At 40.6% G+C, this 15,417-nt stretch overlaps 1 protein-coding gene across 1 annotated transcript in view; it reads right to left on the bottom strand.

The window, feature by feature from the left end:
- The window catches only part of LOC121060687 (GON-4-like protein), a 30,000-nt gene that overhangs the window by 4,004 nt on the left and 10,579 nt on the right, over window positions 1–15,417 (bottom strand). The window contains 17 exon segments of the mRNA XM_040538694.1: window positions 443–650; window positions 1,130–1,243; window positions 1,532–1,651; window positions 1,951–2,094; window positions 2,574–2,717; window positions 3,279–3,476; window positions 4,009–4,190; window positions 5,143–5,386; window positions 5,964–7,700; window positions 8,851–8,967; window positions 9,593–9,743; window positions 9,942–10,086; window positions 10,280–10,451; window positions 10,969–11,055; window positions 11,752–11,950; window positions 13,917–14,020; window positions 14,325–14,365. Of these exon segments, the coding sequence (XP_040394628.1) occupies window positions 443–650; window positions 1,130–1,243; window positions 1,532–1,651; window positions 1,951–2,094; window positions 2,574–2,717; window positions 3,279–3,476; window positions 4,009–4,190; window positions 5,143–5,386; window positions 5,964–7,700; window positions 8,851–8,967; window positions 9,593–9,743; window positions 9,942–10,086; window positions 10,280–10,451; window positions 10,969–11,055; window positions 11,752–11,950; window positions 13,917–14,020; window positions 14,325–14,365 (4,107 nt within the window).

The raw sequence follows: 15,417 nt of genomic DNA on the forward strand, positions 1-15,417 counted from the left end.
AATTTTATTCACCTTTGTGGCTTACTACAACCAGGTAAGGGGAAATGATGAGCACATGAAAGAGCTTAAGTACGCAGCCCAGAACAAAATTCTCTTATTTTGAGTTGTGCTAACATGAAAACTAGCAAAAAAATAAATAAAAACTATCATGGACAGGTAGTACTGGGGATAAGATTAATACGCTGGCAACAGAAGCTTAAATGTACCAGTAATTCTAAAAACTGTAGAGTATTTCTCTGGTCAGGAAAGCTTTTTTCAATGTTCTGGATATATGCATGTTTAAAGCATCTAGAATGGATGAAGACAAGGAAAAAATGAAAGACATATTAGAAGTTATTATCTCAATGAATCTCTGTTAGGAAGTTCTATACTTATTTTCACTTGTGGGAACCAGTTTGGACAAAAATGATAGTAGCTGCCTGCGTACGAGACTTTCACATACCTGACGTGAGAGAGTCCACTTTCCTAGATACGGTTTTTGTTCTGCGCTGGACATCCTCTCCCTCATCTCTGTTTTCTAAGCTTTCTTCTGCAGGTTCCTTAGACATTCCAGAATCCTTCCCTTCAGGCTGAGGACTTGATTCTTGTTGAACAAGGGAAGCAGTCAGTTCTTGAGAATCTTTATTTTTATAAAACTTGTTTTCACACACCTGCAAACCAATATACAGGCATGTAATTATAGACACAGACCTAACACCTCAGCCTTTCTTCCAAAGCATTACTTGACTCTAACTAAGCCTTCAATTTGGCAATATGTTTGCATTTAGGAAGCTGAATCTTTATTATTAGGAATAGGTAGAGTTCTCTCCGTATAGTGGCCACACAAGCATCTTCCACCAAAAAAATATATAATCTTATTTTTAACTCAAAGGAACGTCAGAATTGACACTATTTAGCACAGCAAGGAAGGGCTACAGAAAGCGAGAAGGAGATAGACGAGAGAAGCCCAGGTAGGGCAGTCAAGGCTCCAAAGAAGACAACACTATTGGTTATCTTTTATTTTCTTCCCCAACACATTACAGAGACAGGAGGTCCCAGGCTTAACAGATCATCACAAAAAAAACAGTGGGACTCTTGACAGAACTATTCCGCTCACTCACCACTCCAATGACTTGGCCTATCAACTAACCTTACTACTGCAATGGCTGCAGGTCCTCCTTTTGCTTTTCTTTAGCTTGAGGTCGATACTCCCTTCATGGCAGGAACATGAACATTCCTTCATCCCATCTACCCACTCGACCTCCTGGAAACAGACAGACTCCAGCTGATAAATGTGCACGGTACACAAAGATGACAGTCAGGGCAAGGCTGACCCCAAAGGGAGTCAGGAAGGGCTGGAGTAGCACTCTGCGTGTACCCTGAGAGAACTAAAACAATTATGCTGCTAGCAAGCAAAGCACAATGGAAACATTTCATTCCCTTTCTTAAAATCTTTATAGGCTATTGTCATGTCTCTATACAGACATTTATCCTCACAGACGTGTTTGCTTAGAGTCCAAATACGTGGACTAGTGAGATATCCCAGGCCCACCTTGTCATTGTTCTGGCCTCCGATCTCTTTACGTTTCTTATTTTTTGAGGCTGTGTGCATCTTGGGTGGTTCATCCTCTTCTTCTACATCTGGCAAAGACACCTCTTCAAACCCATCAAACTAAAAAAAACAAAACAAAAATTGCTTATCGTGATAGCTCTTCACAAGACCAAACTTCATTTTCCCCATGAATTTCTGAGTATTGAGCTCAGTTCCAGTGCACCACCAGTTCAACTATGTTAGAAGAGACATAAATGCTGTAAAGACATTTGAGAAGTTTGCTCCAGTCCACCAACAGCTATCCCACCCTGCTATGTCAGTCACTCTGGAGATGCAGCCACGATTTGAGTCCTTCAAGTTGAAACATTTCTATTATCTCTGCTTTTATCTTTTCTGGTCTTGCAAAAAGATTCCTCCACCTCATATTCCTTCTCTTCTGTCCAGTTGATTTCCTCAAAATCTCCCATGCGGTTGGCCGAGGGACGTAAGTGATCAAAGAAAACTGAGAACTCATCCTGCAAGTGGTCGTGTCCTTTCAACAGTTGCCACACCTGTGTCTTCAGCTGAAAGAAAGAAATCCAGAGAAAACAAGCATTTCATTCCATGTCATCACGTTCTTAGAAGGATTTCTTAGGGCAAGCAGAACATCAAGGCTTATTATAACTCCAGCATGGAATTGTATACTTGCATTGTTACTACCTCATGAATATTTTGAGATCATTCCATATTCAGCTATCAAATTAGCGAAAAAAAATCCCTCCAAAACTCTAGGCAGACTCTGCAGAAGGCACTAAGCTAAAATGTCACTGGCAAGGTGATAAAAGCAAGGTGGAGGTAGGAGAGAGGAGACTCAGGCAGGCAAGTTAATTGTAAAGCCTGTTGAGGAGGGCAGTTTCGATTCTCTACCACACCCCATGGAGGGAGATCAGACTTGGTAAATGCTCATGATCCCAAAGAGCAGCACATGGGAACAGTGAAGCAAGCTAGCTTATTGTGTTCTCAGGACTTATGAGAGAAAGGAGGTACCTGGAACCCTCATTACCTCTGCAATCTCCTGCGGAAGGCAGTCCACACAACTCTGCAGAACTTTGATGATCTTTTGATGGTGGGCAGGATTTTCAGCAAAACAAATCTCCAGTTGCCTGAGGAACTTCCGGCTTTTTTCAAATGCTTGCTGCTCTTCAAACTGATCAAAAGAAAAAGATTCACCCCTCACATCCAAAAATGTACTTCCAAGTATCTCTAGTTGGCTTAAACAAACTATTAAAATACCTCTCCTCTTTTGTTATTTGTTTTCCATTTGTATGGATACACACTGCAAAACTGAGAAGAGGTGGAAGATGAGAAATAAATAGCACTTTGTATATCAATACTTCCATGAGCCGTAAAATTTTACTTCAACCACATGCACTAAAGACAGGAAAATTCAGAAGGAATGTAACGGGCGAAAGCCTGCATCTTAAAAAGTGGAAGGCTGATTTCTGAGACAAGGGAACCATTCCACTTGCTGCACGTTGCCTCTCTGCAGTCAGGTTCTAGGATGCAACTTGGAAAGGCTGATTCCCCACAGTCGTATCTGAGTTTTATAACAGACACTAGACTTTCCAATTCCAACTAATAAAACAGAAGGTAAGCAACTGATTTACCCTGTTTTTCCTTGCCCTAGGAAGATTTCCTCATTCTTTCATTCCCACAAGCATTGTCATTGTCTGCTTAAATTCTGGTCTGCTTCTTTCATTCTACCTACCAGTCCACACTCCAAAGCTTGTTCTGGTAAAAGGAAGGCAGCGAAATCTGTGAGCAACTGTGGCCAGTCATGCAACAGTTTCTGTAAAGTGAAATAGAGATCCACAGCTGTTCGCTTATCCATGCTAATCTCAAATTCATAGATAACACGAAGGAAGTCTTCATACTTTCCAGGAACATGCTGCAATGCTTCACGCACCTGCAAAGAACAAGACCTTTATAGGACTGCCTAACATTCAGGAAGAAAATAAATTAATCTGGGAATCTCTGATCACTTGTTACCCAGCATTCATATAATGCTTCCAGTTTTAGTGGGCCAAGAAAATCTCTTCCTTAAAGATAAATGCAGATTGCTCACAAGAGAGAAAAGAACCAAATTCAAGACCCAAGAAATTCTGAAATTAAAACTGACCCAGTGTTGTGGACTGACCCCAGGCAGCAGCTAAACACCCCCACAGCCTCTCACTCTCTCCCTGCCTCCCCAAAAGAGGACAGGGAAGAGAATAGGAAGAGCAAAAGCAACAAATCTCACGGGTCAAGATAAAGACAATTCAGTAAGTGAAGTACCACCAAATGGGGTGCTAAGAAGAAAGGTAACTCCATCCTAGACAGAACCGTTAGTTAGTTTCTAACCGCAGTTAGAAATGGCAGTTATGTGGCTCAGGTGGGAACTGTGAGGATTCACAGTGTGTGACATTCCTGTTTCTGGGTTACTTATTGGTCTGGCTTACTCTGGTTAGATAGGCTTGTGCAAATGCCAGATCTTTCTGTTCCCGCAGGGGATCTCTCTCCAGGATGTCTTCATCATACAAGAGGAGCAGCTTTGACGTGTCTTTGCTGGCACGAGTCCGTCCCCTCTTATTTCTGGCTCTGTGGGAACTCCTGCTTTTTCCAGGGGCTTTCACGTTCTCTCCTGTGAAGAAGCACAAAGCACAAAGTACATGCACTTACGCATTCTCTGGGCTGGTAGACAACTACTCCTCTAGACCAACATTACGACAGAGAAGTAGGTTTTCAGACTTCGCGATGAGTTAACTGTTTACATCCTCTTGTATGTGTATGAGCAAAATACCTCTTATTAGTCAGGCTGGCTAACATTTAAAATTGGCTGCTTACAGCAACTGATGAGGAAAGCCTCTGGATACATCAAGAAACCCATCTTTGACCCTAGCTGCTACTCAGCTAGCAGTCTGCTAAAAAACCAGTAGGTAAATCTAGTGAATACCAGGGGCAAAACTGCAGATGTGATATGAGCAGCAGAGCTGGACTTAACACTTGCAAATTACTCTTCTGGCTTATTACTTGCACAAATACAGTTAACATCACAGATAACTAACTGGCGTTAGGTAATATGGAATGAAATACCACACAAAGATTTGCTACCTTGAGATTTTTGTGTCTTTAATCTTGGGAATCTACTGGTCTACTGGGTCAACCTCAAAGATCCCTGTTTAAATTCACCTACTGGTTGCTATATTCTGTAAAGGCATTATTTTGTTTCCTTGACTGTTCCCAACATGACATTATAACACAAAATTCAACTTAAAAGTATGACTATTTAATCTTGTTCTTGTATTGATTTGGGGTATTAGTTGACACAAGGCACAAGTCTCCTGTCTGCAAATTCCTAAAGCATATATACATTATAAAGAACTGAAGATGCTTAGCTGCCATATGCAAGGGCTTCTATGTTAAGAGCCATTCTTACAGAATTAAGATTGTTATAAAATTTTCAGATGGAAAGCAATACTAAGCTCAGAAATGCTAAGTGAAATTAAACCCAGATGGAGTTTCCCTATGGTTTTGCTTTTAATGCAGGCAGCAGTTCCCTGTACCCTGCATTAAAAGAAGCTAACAAAACTTACCTGGTGGTATTCTGTGGGCTTCCACCTGTGGGGCCATCTTTGTCAATGTGAAAGCTGATTTAGGTTCTTCTGACACGTCTCCACAAACTTCATCATCTTTCTGTAAACTCTCTATTCCTTCCCCTTCCTCCTCCTCCTCCTCCTCCGGCTCAGAGTTCTCTTCCTGGGAATTCTCTTCTTCAGAATCTCCTTCTTGGCTTAGGCGTCTCTCTGTTGCAAGCCAAGTAAGTTTTTCCATTGTCTCCTTTGAAAGGAACAACAAAAATCCACATTATTTTCTTTTAGTGTTTCTTTGAACATCATTCAGCAACTAGCTCACTCCATTATAATCCTAACAGTGCTGAACACCACCACAGATCAATATCTGACCAGAGGGTTCTAGTAAAGTGACAGAATTCCACAAGAACCAGAACTGCCCATTTTTGTATCACACACAAACTTCAACTCAGAATCGAACATGTAAAAAAGCCTTAAGTTAGAAAGGATTCCTTAATGGTCTTAATCTCTTAAAGGCTTGGTGGAATTGTGTCTTGGAAATTAACGCAGTTAAAGTATTTCTTATTAATGAACAGCTTCAGTTGAGAAGGTCCTTACAGATCAGCAGAATTTAAATCTGGAATTTTGCAAGACATTCTTTTCGCTTAGACTTAACATCTCAGAAATATGTGGTGTCCAGTTTCTCCAAAACCAGCACAAATATCATGATACTACGTGGTTAACAGTCCAGCTTTCCAATTGGAATCAAATTGTGATTTGCCCTTACGTCACTAAGGTGTTTCAGCACACAAATTATTAGCAATTTTTAAAATCTTTGCTTTTACCTGAAGTTCTGGCACTGAAAGAATAGATTCTTCTGAGGCTGATGACATTTCTTCGTCCTCATCTTGTGTGAAATCATCGAAGTCATCGTCGTCTTCTTCCTCTTGTCCTTCTCTCTCTCCTCCAGCTTCAGGGCCAGCTGGTGTCCCAACAGACTGGCCGTCCATACTGGACGAATCTTCTGGTCTTCCTAGTGGGCTACTAAATTCTGCTTCGAGATCCACTGTGTATGAATGATTCTTTGGAGACTCGCTGCTTACTTGTGGTCCAGTAACACCACCTGCATCTACCTGCTGTTCATCATGGGGAGATGACTGCAAAGCCCGTCTTTCTTCTTCTCCTTTCTCTTCACACACAGCGTGCTCCTTTTTAATTTCTTTCAGCTCATTTGGACATGAGCAGGCCTCCATGTTCAGCTCCTGGCCAAGACCCAGCATGAATTCCTCCTTCACCTCAGCACACAGAAGATCCCTCTTCGGTACTGGATTTACTTCCTTGATAGCATCGTTTGAATCTTCAGGCTCAATTTTCACCGTTTCATCTGGATCTTCTAGATGAGGCAAAAGGTCCACAGACAACGGCTCTGAAGCATTCTCTTGTCCTTCTACCACTGTCCAGCTACAGCAGTCATTCTTATTTACCATCTCCTGACTGCCATTATTTGAAGTGGCAGGATTTGTACTACATTCCTTCTTGGGGGAGACAGCTGAGCATGTAGCATACAACTCCTGGGGTTCAGCCTTGGGCTCCACCGTGGGGTAGGAATTTTTGCTGTTTCCAGCAGGGCACGAAGGAACCAGATTCAGTTGTTCTTCATTTTCACCAACGGAAGATGCAGAAAGACCAACAGGGTTAGGAGAAACTATCAATGAAGGAATTGAAGAAGTCACTAGAGGCTGATTTAATGGACATGGGAAAGTGGATGGATTTACCAACAAGGTTGTAACTGGAATAGCCTGAGTGCCTCTCCCAACAGTTGTATTTATGGGCTGAATCATGTTGCAACCATTGCCTATATTAACCACTTTCACTGTGGTAGCAGGTACAGTAAGGATGACTGGAGATGGCTGGATCAAAGGCGAAGTCTTTATCAGTGGGGCAGATTTTGTCCCTTTTTTCTTCTGATATCCCTTGCGAACACAAGGTTTGCGTATTTTTGCTCCAGCCAAAGCTGGTAACATTAATTTTGGCTGAAAAGTTATTGGATTTGAAGACACTAATGCTGGTGGTACAGCAGCTGAGAAAGCTTGCCTGGAGTCTGGATGTGAAGCAGAGAGCACATTCTGAAATTCCAAGCCATCCCCACTTCCCACCACTGCTGGAACATTCAAAGGCTGCACTCCTGGCACTGTCTGCATAACCGTAGCTGGTTGGATTAACCGAGGAATCTGAACCATAACTTTGCTGGGTGGAGCCTCTGACTGGGATAACTTCATGGTTTTCTGAATGTTAATGGCGTTGGAAATGGGCTGCAGACAAGGACTTGGTCGAATGAGGACAGGCTTCAGAGCTGAAGACCTCTGTCTTCTCCATGCTCTCCTAGAGAATCGATTGGCAAGAGGCTTTAAGGTCAGTACTAGTCCCTTTGGCATGAGTAGAGGGTATTTTTCATCATATTCTGTGTCTGAAGTTTCCTTTTCTGTGCCCAAAAAGACAGATTCTTCATCAGGTGAACCTGGCATCTCCCTCGCATCTTCTGCTAATTGCTTCAATTCCCCCTGAATGGAGGGCAAACTTGCCTAAAGGAAATAAGAGAGTTTTTAGTCCAATCCACAGCTTCTGCCTACCTTCAAACAGCACTGCAGAAGAAAGGCAGTAACTTGCTTCTGAAAGTAAAGCAATTTTTTTATTTACTGTTTAACATTCCCAAGTTTTACTCCAGAGCCTGCAAAGGAATCCAAGTGCCTAAAAGAAACAACAGAACCAACGCTTTGTAAGCGTTCCTTCAGTAAATACAAGGCTGGGGGAGGGAAGCTTCACTGTAACAGTGCCATTAAGAGAACTAGATTTTAGGGCATCTCATTTTTTCCTCAGACAGACCTCACTGAGTGACCCTCAGTGCAGTCACTATGCCTACAACTTAGTCTTCACTGTGCAAGGAATCTCAGAGAAAGAATCCTTAGGAAGTGTGAGACATTTGGGTGTAATAACAGCCACACTGCAGGTGAACATCATCTTACAAAGAAAAACACAAAAAGGGTGATGGAGCACTGGGACAGGCTGCCCAGGGAGGTTGTGGAGTCTCCTCCTCTGGAGATATTCAAGGCCCGTCTGGACGCCTACGTGGGCAGCCTGCTCTAAGGAACCTGCTTTGGCAGGGGGGTTGGACTTGATGATCTCTCGAGGTCTCTTCCAACCCCTACAATTCTGTGATTCTGTGAAAAAAAAAACCACAGATTTCTTCTTTCCTCTTAAAAGGTTAGGTTTTAAGGAGGAAGAACAAACGCTTTCTCCTGGCTATAACACAGTGGGAAAGACAGCAACACCACTAACCATAATGCGTAAGGCAAGGGTCAGACTATGCCAATTAACAAATTGATCAAGTCAAATTAAAAAATAAACACATCGAAACAGTCATTAGAAATATGCCCATGTAGCGTGTACAAGGATGTGCCAAAAAGCAAAGAAAATCCACAACAACTTCAGCTCCATACTGCAGCTGGGCAGACACACCAGGAGCAGTGTAGACTTCACGCTGCTAAGTGCTGCTCTTGATAGATTTACTACCTAGAGCCAAGATAACACAGACTCCCCTGCAATACAATCAGACTACTTTTTGACTTCAGAGCTGTAACCTACCCAAACAACTCATTCTGAACCTATACTGTAAGAAGAAAAAGAAAGAAATAAACAAAGCTATGCTGGATGAAGAAACAGCAGAAACTGTACCTTTAGCCAAAATGGCAGGCGATGTTCTTCTCTCTCCACAGGTGGTTTCCACTCACTAGGCTGGATTTCCTCACAGCACTTGAACAGAACGGGCAACTGCTTTGTCTTTTTATAGTACTGTGTGGAGAGAGGAGAGAATGCAAGGCAAGACAACCACGGTCAGAACGCCTGTCCAAGAACTGCTGGGATGTAGGCTAAGAATTGTGCTCTGTAAAAGTGTTCATATGAACGCTCGCTGCCATCTTGGTTTCTCTCAGAAAAAAGCACCTAGTTCTAGCAGTTGTGCACGTGTACTAGCTTTAAGTTTCTGTTTCTTATTCTCTTTTCAGCACTGGCCATTAGTTATGGGAGAGGATATTTGGCCTGTTGGACCTATAGCTTGACTATATGGTTAGTTTACTTTCGTTTATGTTTTGCTATTTAAAATTTATTTAAACAAATTTGTCTGGATTACTGAAGCTACAGCTGTACCAGGACTGTTTGCAATTAGGCTCTGGATTAGATTAGATTAGGCTCTAGGCTGTCAAAATATTAATTAAAATACTTGCAAAGTAAAAATCATATGGTCATTTTAAGGAAATTGTCACCCTTAATGGAAGGATCACATTTTCCTTTAAGAAAGCATCAGCACATGTACAAAAAGGTCCTCGGAACAAACAGCACATCTCTTTTTTTATGACAAATATGAACCAGATAGACAAATGTGAAAAATACCAATCCATAATCTGAATGCATCACTTACTCTGATGATATTATCAGGGGCTCGATTCATATTGAGATTCTTGATTCGCACTGTCAGCTGGTGGGCAGTTTTTGTTGGCAAGAGATATTTGCTGATCAAAGGCTTTGGAAACTCTGTCCCTTCAAAATGTTTCAGACCTAAAGCTAATAAACTGAAGAAATAAAGAGAGGGGGAAAAAAAAAAGAAAAGAAAAATAAAAAAAAGCAGTCTTTTAGACAGTACTTCAGATTGCTATTTGTATGTGCTGTTCCACAACAGACAGATGTTCTTAAAGACTGCATCCTGAAACTTTCCCATATAAAAGGAAGTTCATTGGTGTGCATGTTATTCAGCAATTCTAAGCACCTACTTGTCCTCTGCTTTTGTGAAGATAATCTTGTCCCGGGGAGGGTTTGCTTTCAACGAACATATTGGCAATAACTCTGGATACATAAAGACTCTCCTTGTTGCCAAAATCCATGCCACTTGCTTTGGCAAACATGGAAATTCATTGGCTGTGTAAAGAATGAACAGATGAGGATAGATACAGGCATGGGCAAATACTGTTATTCACTACTGACTTCTCGAAAACACTTTCTTTTATTCCCTTCGCTGCAGAAAATGCTACTTCCTCCATGGTTTTTAGAATTTGCATGTTATTTAGTTTCTGCTTAAATTTAGATCAGGAAAAAGTAAAAGTATACATACCACTCTTCTTCACAGCTTTGCGAGGGCTCCAGTCAACTTGAACTTGGGCATGAAAATCTTCAATGAGCTGCAGTGCTCCCTTCAAGTTACATGGCTGGAACATTGTTTGAAATTTAGGATAGAATGACTGACGAAGCAGTGTAGAGCTTCGAGCAAAGTTACCAAGCTCACTCTACAAAGTCAGACACAGAAAAAAGATAAAAGGTTAAGAACACATATGTAAACGCAATAACGCGACCTGTAAAAGCTGGTGAAGTCACAGGCATAAAAATACATCACTACAGATATCTTCTGTCTTATTTTTGACCTCTAAATCTAGGAATAATCTCCTTATTTTTTTAATACTTACTTTTGTCTGATCATATTAATTCACCAACTTTCTGGAATCTATCAAGATCACAGAACATTCACTAATTACAGAAGTTTTTGAACTTTGTTTTCAGTGTTTCCAAGCAAACAGTAGAAAACTACAAAGATACGCCACTTCAAAGCACTGTTATTAATCAGCAAAACGTGATTTATTTCTTCAAGTACTGAGCATGCTAACAGGAGGCTAACACCATTGTCTTGTTTAGTGGTAGTCTCTCTCAATTGCATGGGATCAGTTAAACAAATTAAGCTCTCTAAATATCACCAGTGGCCAGAAATCATTAAAGCTTGTGTAGCTCTTTTTAAAGACATATCCTTACCAAAAACATCCTAGTGGTACTGGCCTCTGAACTTAAAGCAGGGTTGGAACTTGCAAGAAGATGGATTTGAGTCAGAAGCTGAACATGCTTGAAGAATAAAATCAGACAAATAGGGATTGTCAGCGTATCAGTAACACAAGAAACTGGAAAGCTTAAGTATAAAGGTTCAAGAAACATCTCCCAAGCACCACAAAAAAAAAAAAAAAAAACAATCTGACTTCAAAAGAAATCCTTTCAACAATAGAAAACTGAGGGGAAACTTGAATACAAATAGGCAGCATAAAAAATTACTTCTGATATTATAGTTTCTATTCCACAGAGTTGGAACACATCACCTGTTTAAGTCTTAGGGCACATTCCTAGCTTTTATACAAAATCTCACACCATAATGAGCAATACAGAAAGGATTTTTTTTCTAATAAAATACTCAAGTGTTTCTTCAGAAAGAATGACTTCAGCAATCCCTATGTGCACATGTTCAAACAACATACGCCTTGCTTTCCAGCTGAAAGATTAAAAAGGTAATTTGCTTTACATGTATAACCCAAGATCTTTTTCTTTAGCTTGCGTTTGAGAGATTTGTGTCCTTTCCTTGCTGCTACACACCATGACAAGACACTGTATTGGGTAACTATACTTAATTGTAGCTTTTTCAATTAATTTCTAAAATGAAACAGCAAGCCAAAGTGCTTGCTGTACCACTGGCTTCCCCCTTTCCCATGCTGCAGCAGCATACAGTGAATATTCCATAGCCCAAATATAATATTGATAATATTTTATTACCTGCTGCATCTGCTGCTGGAGCCTTTTTCTTTGCGTACAGTCGAGAACAAGGCTTTGGAGAGGCTTCTCATTGTGAGGCTTTGATTTCTCTATCTCTTGTGGTGGCTTGATAGAAGACTTTTTCATTCTCAACTGCTCAAGTTGTTCCTTCACTGTCCGGTGTTGTTCATTCAGTAAATTGGCCAGAGGCTCTTCAAACCTGTTTGAGACCAGGCAGACCAAAATATAAAAAGCATAGGACCTAATGACCATTCCTATTCTATTAGGATATTTTACTTTTTTTTTTTTCAAGTTGAAATATTCTGTCAAAGTGTTGAGTAGCATGGAGAGAGTAGTTCTTAAACTGTACATCCCCGTAACACTGTTTCAGTTTTGGGATGCAATGCCAAAATTATTCCACTTAACCTCTATTCCAAGCACAGCTAACACTCTTGTTCACTGTTCTCAGTAGTGCTCCACGTTTGTTGTACTCAAGTGCTCAGACACACTCCAGAGCAGCCAGGAGCTAACGTAATCTATAATACAATAAACCCAACCCTATTTAAATTATAGCATCAGGCAAGGTCCGAACCCCAGGTGTTATGGGTGGCACGTTACCATAATTATCTCCAGAAACATCACATGCTGACTCAAATGCTATTACTTTTTCTTCTTCCTTTATTTTTCTCCACTTTTTTTTTTTTTTAAGGTTTTGCCTAGCTTTATGCAGACTATTCCACTGGACATCTGATGACACGATAGTAAAAGCTACTTCTGTAGCAGAAAAGGGGATGTACGTATTTCTGTTCTTTTCAAAACTAACTTCATGCATCCTCCCTGGCCTTATGGTGTAATTAAAATACACATTTTATTTTGTTTTGTTATTCAGTTAATATTCTGATTTGTTAGTTAACAGCTTTACTTTTGTAACAGGCCAAAAGTCGATTATAAATGAAGTTGTTCCAAGATGCATCTAATGTAAGATATCATAAAAACAAACTCAGGAAACAGGTATTTTGCCACAAAACATACTTAAAGAGTCCTGTACACAGATAAAACTGGGGAAGAAAAAATTAGGAGGAACGGCATGCCAAAGAAGTAAGAATAAACTAGCCATCACCAAAAACAAGTGCATACAGATTGCAAGAGAGAGCATGAAGTTTCCCTGCTTTAGTCTGTAGCTGGTTTAAGATTTGTTGTGCTCTCCTCTGGTACTGCTCATCCAGAGAGAGTATCAAGAAATTCCAGCCGTCATTTTAGCTCCTTTCCCAAACAGATACAGCTTGATCTTGAGGTGATCTGCCCCATAAATAAGGAGACACTATTCTTATCATAGTTCACCTTTAGACAACTTTTGTAATTTCTTAAATAAGCTTGTATTATTACCTAGAAAGTAATGCTTTAAAGTCTTTTCTCTCTGAGGTGCTACATCAAGTATAACCCACATCACAAATCATCAGAAGTTAATTTCTGAATTTTATAGTTGTTTCAGACCTAGGCCTCAGCAATTGTATGTAGTTCTCTTCCTTTGGAAATGCTACTATGATATTCAAGTTATTTGCTTAAAAGACAAGATGATACGCTTGGTCAAGCTAGCTCCTCAGGAGTCTCTTATAATCAAAAAAATGTAAGGGCAGTAACTGAACTTTACCAATCAACCCTCCCCCCCAACAACAAGAAAAGGCAAGAAAACTATTACCTCTTTGAAAGGAGTTCAGAACACTACACCCACCACCACACTGTAAAGCACAAGAATTAGAGAGCTAGAGTACCTATTGCTTTGAGCTTGGGATGTTCTCTGCACAGAACATGCACAGCTTTGATCACATACACAAACAACATATGCAGCAACACCCCAGTATCCAGTGTCTCTATCCATCGCTTTGAATCGTTGTGTTGTTGTCAATCAGGTAATATACTGCTCCAATAACTACTGTTTTACTGTTTAACAGCTGAGGCAAATGTCTTAGCTTGCCAAGCCATTTTCCCAGAAGAATTAGTGTAATAAAGGGGTTATATATGGACGGCCTTCAGATAAAATGGATGATAGCCTTTAAAGCAGTAGCCTTTTCTCAAAAGGCATTATCTCCTTAGGGGATGGCATAGTACCTGCAGGTGACCAAAGGCTTTTTACCGTAAGAGAATTATTAATATTTAGTTTTATGACAACTATCAAATGATCCTACCTAAGCGCCTGTGGTGTATTAAAATTTGGCCGTGACTCTGTAACATTATCTTCATCTTCTGGACCTTCATCTTCCATGTTTGAGAAACCCATCTCATCCTGAAACTGACAACATGTGTAGTAACAGTCAGAAAAAAGAAAGCTCAACAAGTACATTTACTACAAAGTGTCTTCAGTTAACAAAGCTCATTATGATCCTCTTAGCACGTACATTCATCTCTACAGGAATTTATGGAAGTTCCTATGTAAGTTCCATCCCAATGGTAAAAATTACACTTTTATGGTAGAGCCCTTTGCACATATTCAGCATTGAACATTTACAAAGGCCCCCCTTACGGCTTTAGTGATTTCATGCCAGATCTGAGAAAGATCTATTACTCTTTAGTGCTATACCCAATTCATCACTTACTGTCTCAAACAGCTCCTCCATCAGTTCATTCACTTCCTTTTCTGCAAGTAAAATTAAAAAGAAAAATGAAGATTTCTTTTGCAAGAAACATTCATCAATCCTGTCATAATCTCAAGCCAGTTAAGGAATCTCTCTTGCAAAGGGTAACCCTCCTCTTGTAAACAGAGGTCCGAGAAGGAACAGCCTCTGATATATACAGAATGGTTGAGGTTGGAAGAGACCTCTGGCTCCATCTGGTCCAACTGCCTTCCTCAACCAGAGTCACCCATATCCACTTGCAACATCCAGGCTGCTTCTGAAAAATCTCCAAGGACGGAGATGCCACAGCCTCTCTGGGCATCCAGTGCCAGGGCTCAGTCACCTGCACAGTGTAAAAGTGTTTCCTGATGCTCAGACAGAACCTCCTGCTCTTCACTTTGTGCCCATTGCTTCTTGTCCTGTTGTTGGGCACCACTCAAGCAAGCCTGCGCTCCCCCTTCCTTTCAGGTATTTATAGACATTGGTGAGATCCCCCTCGATCCTCCTCTAGACTGAACAGCTCCAGCTCTCAGCCCTTCCCATACCTGAGATGCTCTAGAACCCTTAATCATCTTTGTTGGACTCTCCCTGCTACATCCATGTCTCTCTTGTAATGGGGAGCCCAGAACTGGAACTTGTACTCTCGGTGTGGCCTCACCAGTGCTGAGTAGAGGGAAAGGATCGTCTCCCTCAACCTACTGGCAACATTCCTCTTAAGGCAGCCCAAGATACCATTAGCTTTCTTTGCAGCAAGGACACGCTGCTGGCTTTATTATACCATATATATTATACCATATATATTTATGACATTATATTATACCCCTTTTTATTGCTGGGCCCAAGAAAATTTCTGTTGAGACTGTTTTTAATCACAAATATTTTGGAAAAACTGAATTAAAAAATAATTTTAAAACGAAGTTAATCTGCAGTAAGACCTAAAATAAATACACTTTACTGAGAACACAATAAATGATACGCTCTTTAAACTGTAACTCAAAGATTGCAATGACTTGAAGAAAATTTCATTACACTCAAAACATAAGGCAGGCATTCACTTTCCGATTTGGCTGTAGCT

This window comes from Cygnus olor, chromosome 28 (assembly GCF_009769625.2).
Source record: "Cygnus olor isolate bCygOlo1 chromosome 28, bCygOlo1.pri.v2, whole genome shotgun sequence".
NCBI lineage: Eukaryota > Metazoa > Chordata > Aves > Anseriformes > Anatidae > Cygnus > Cygnus olor.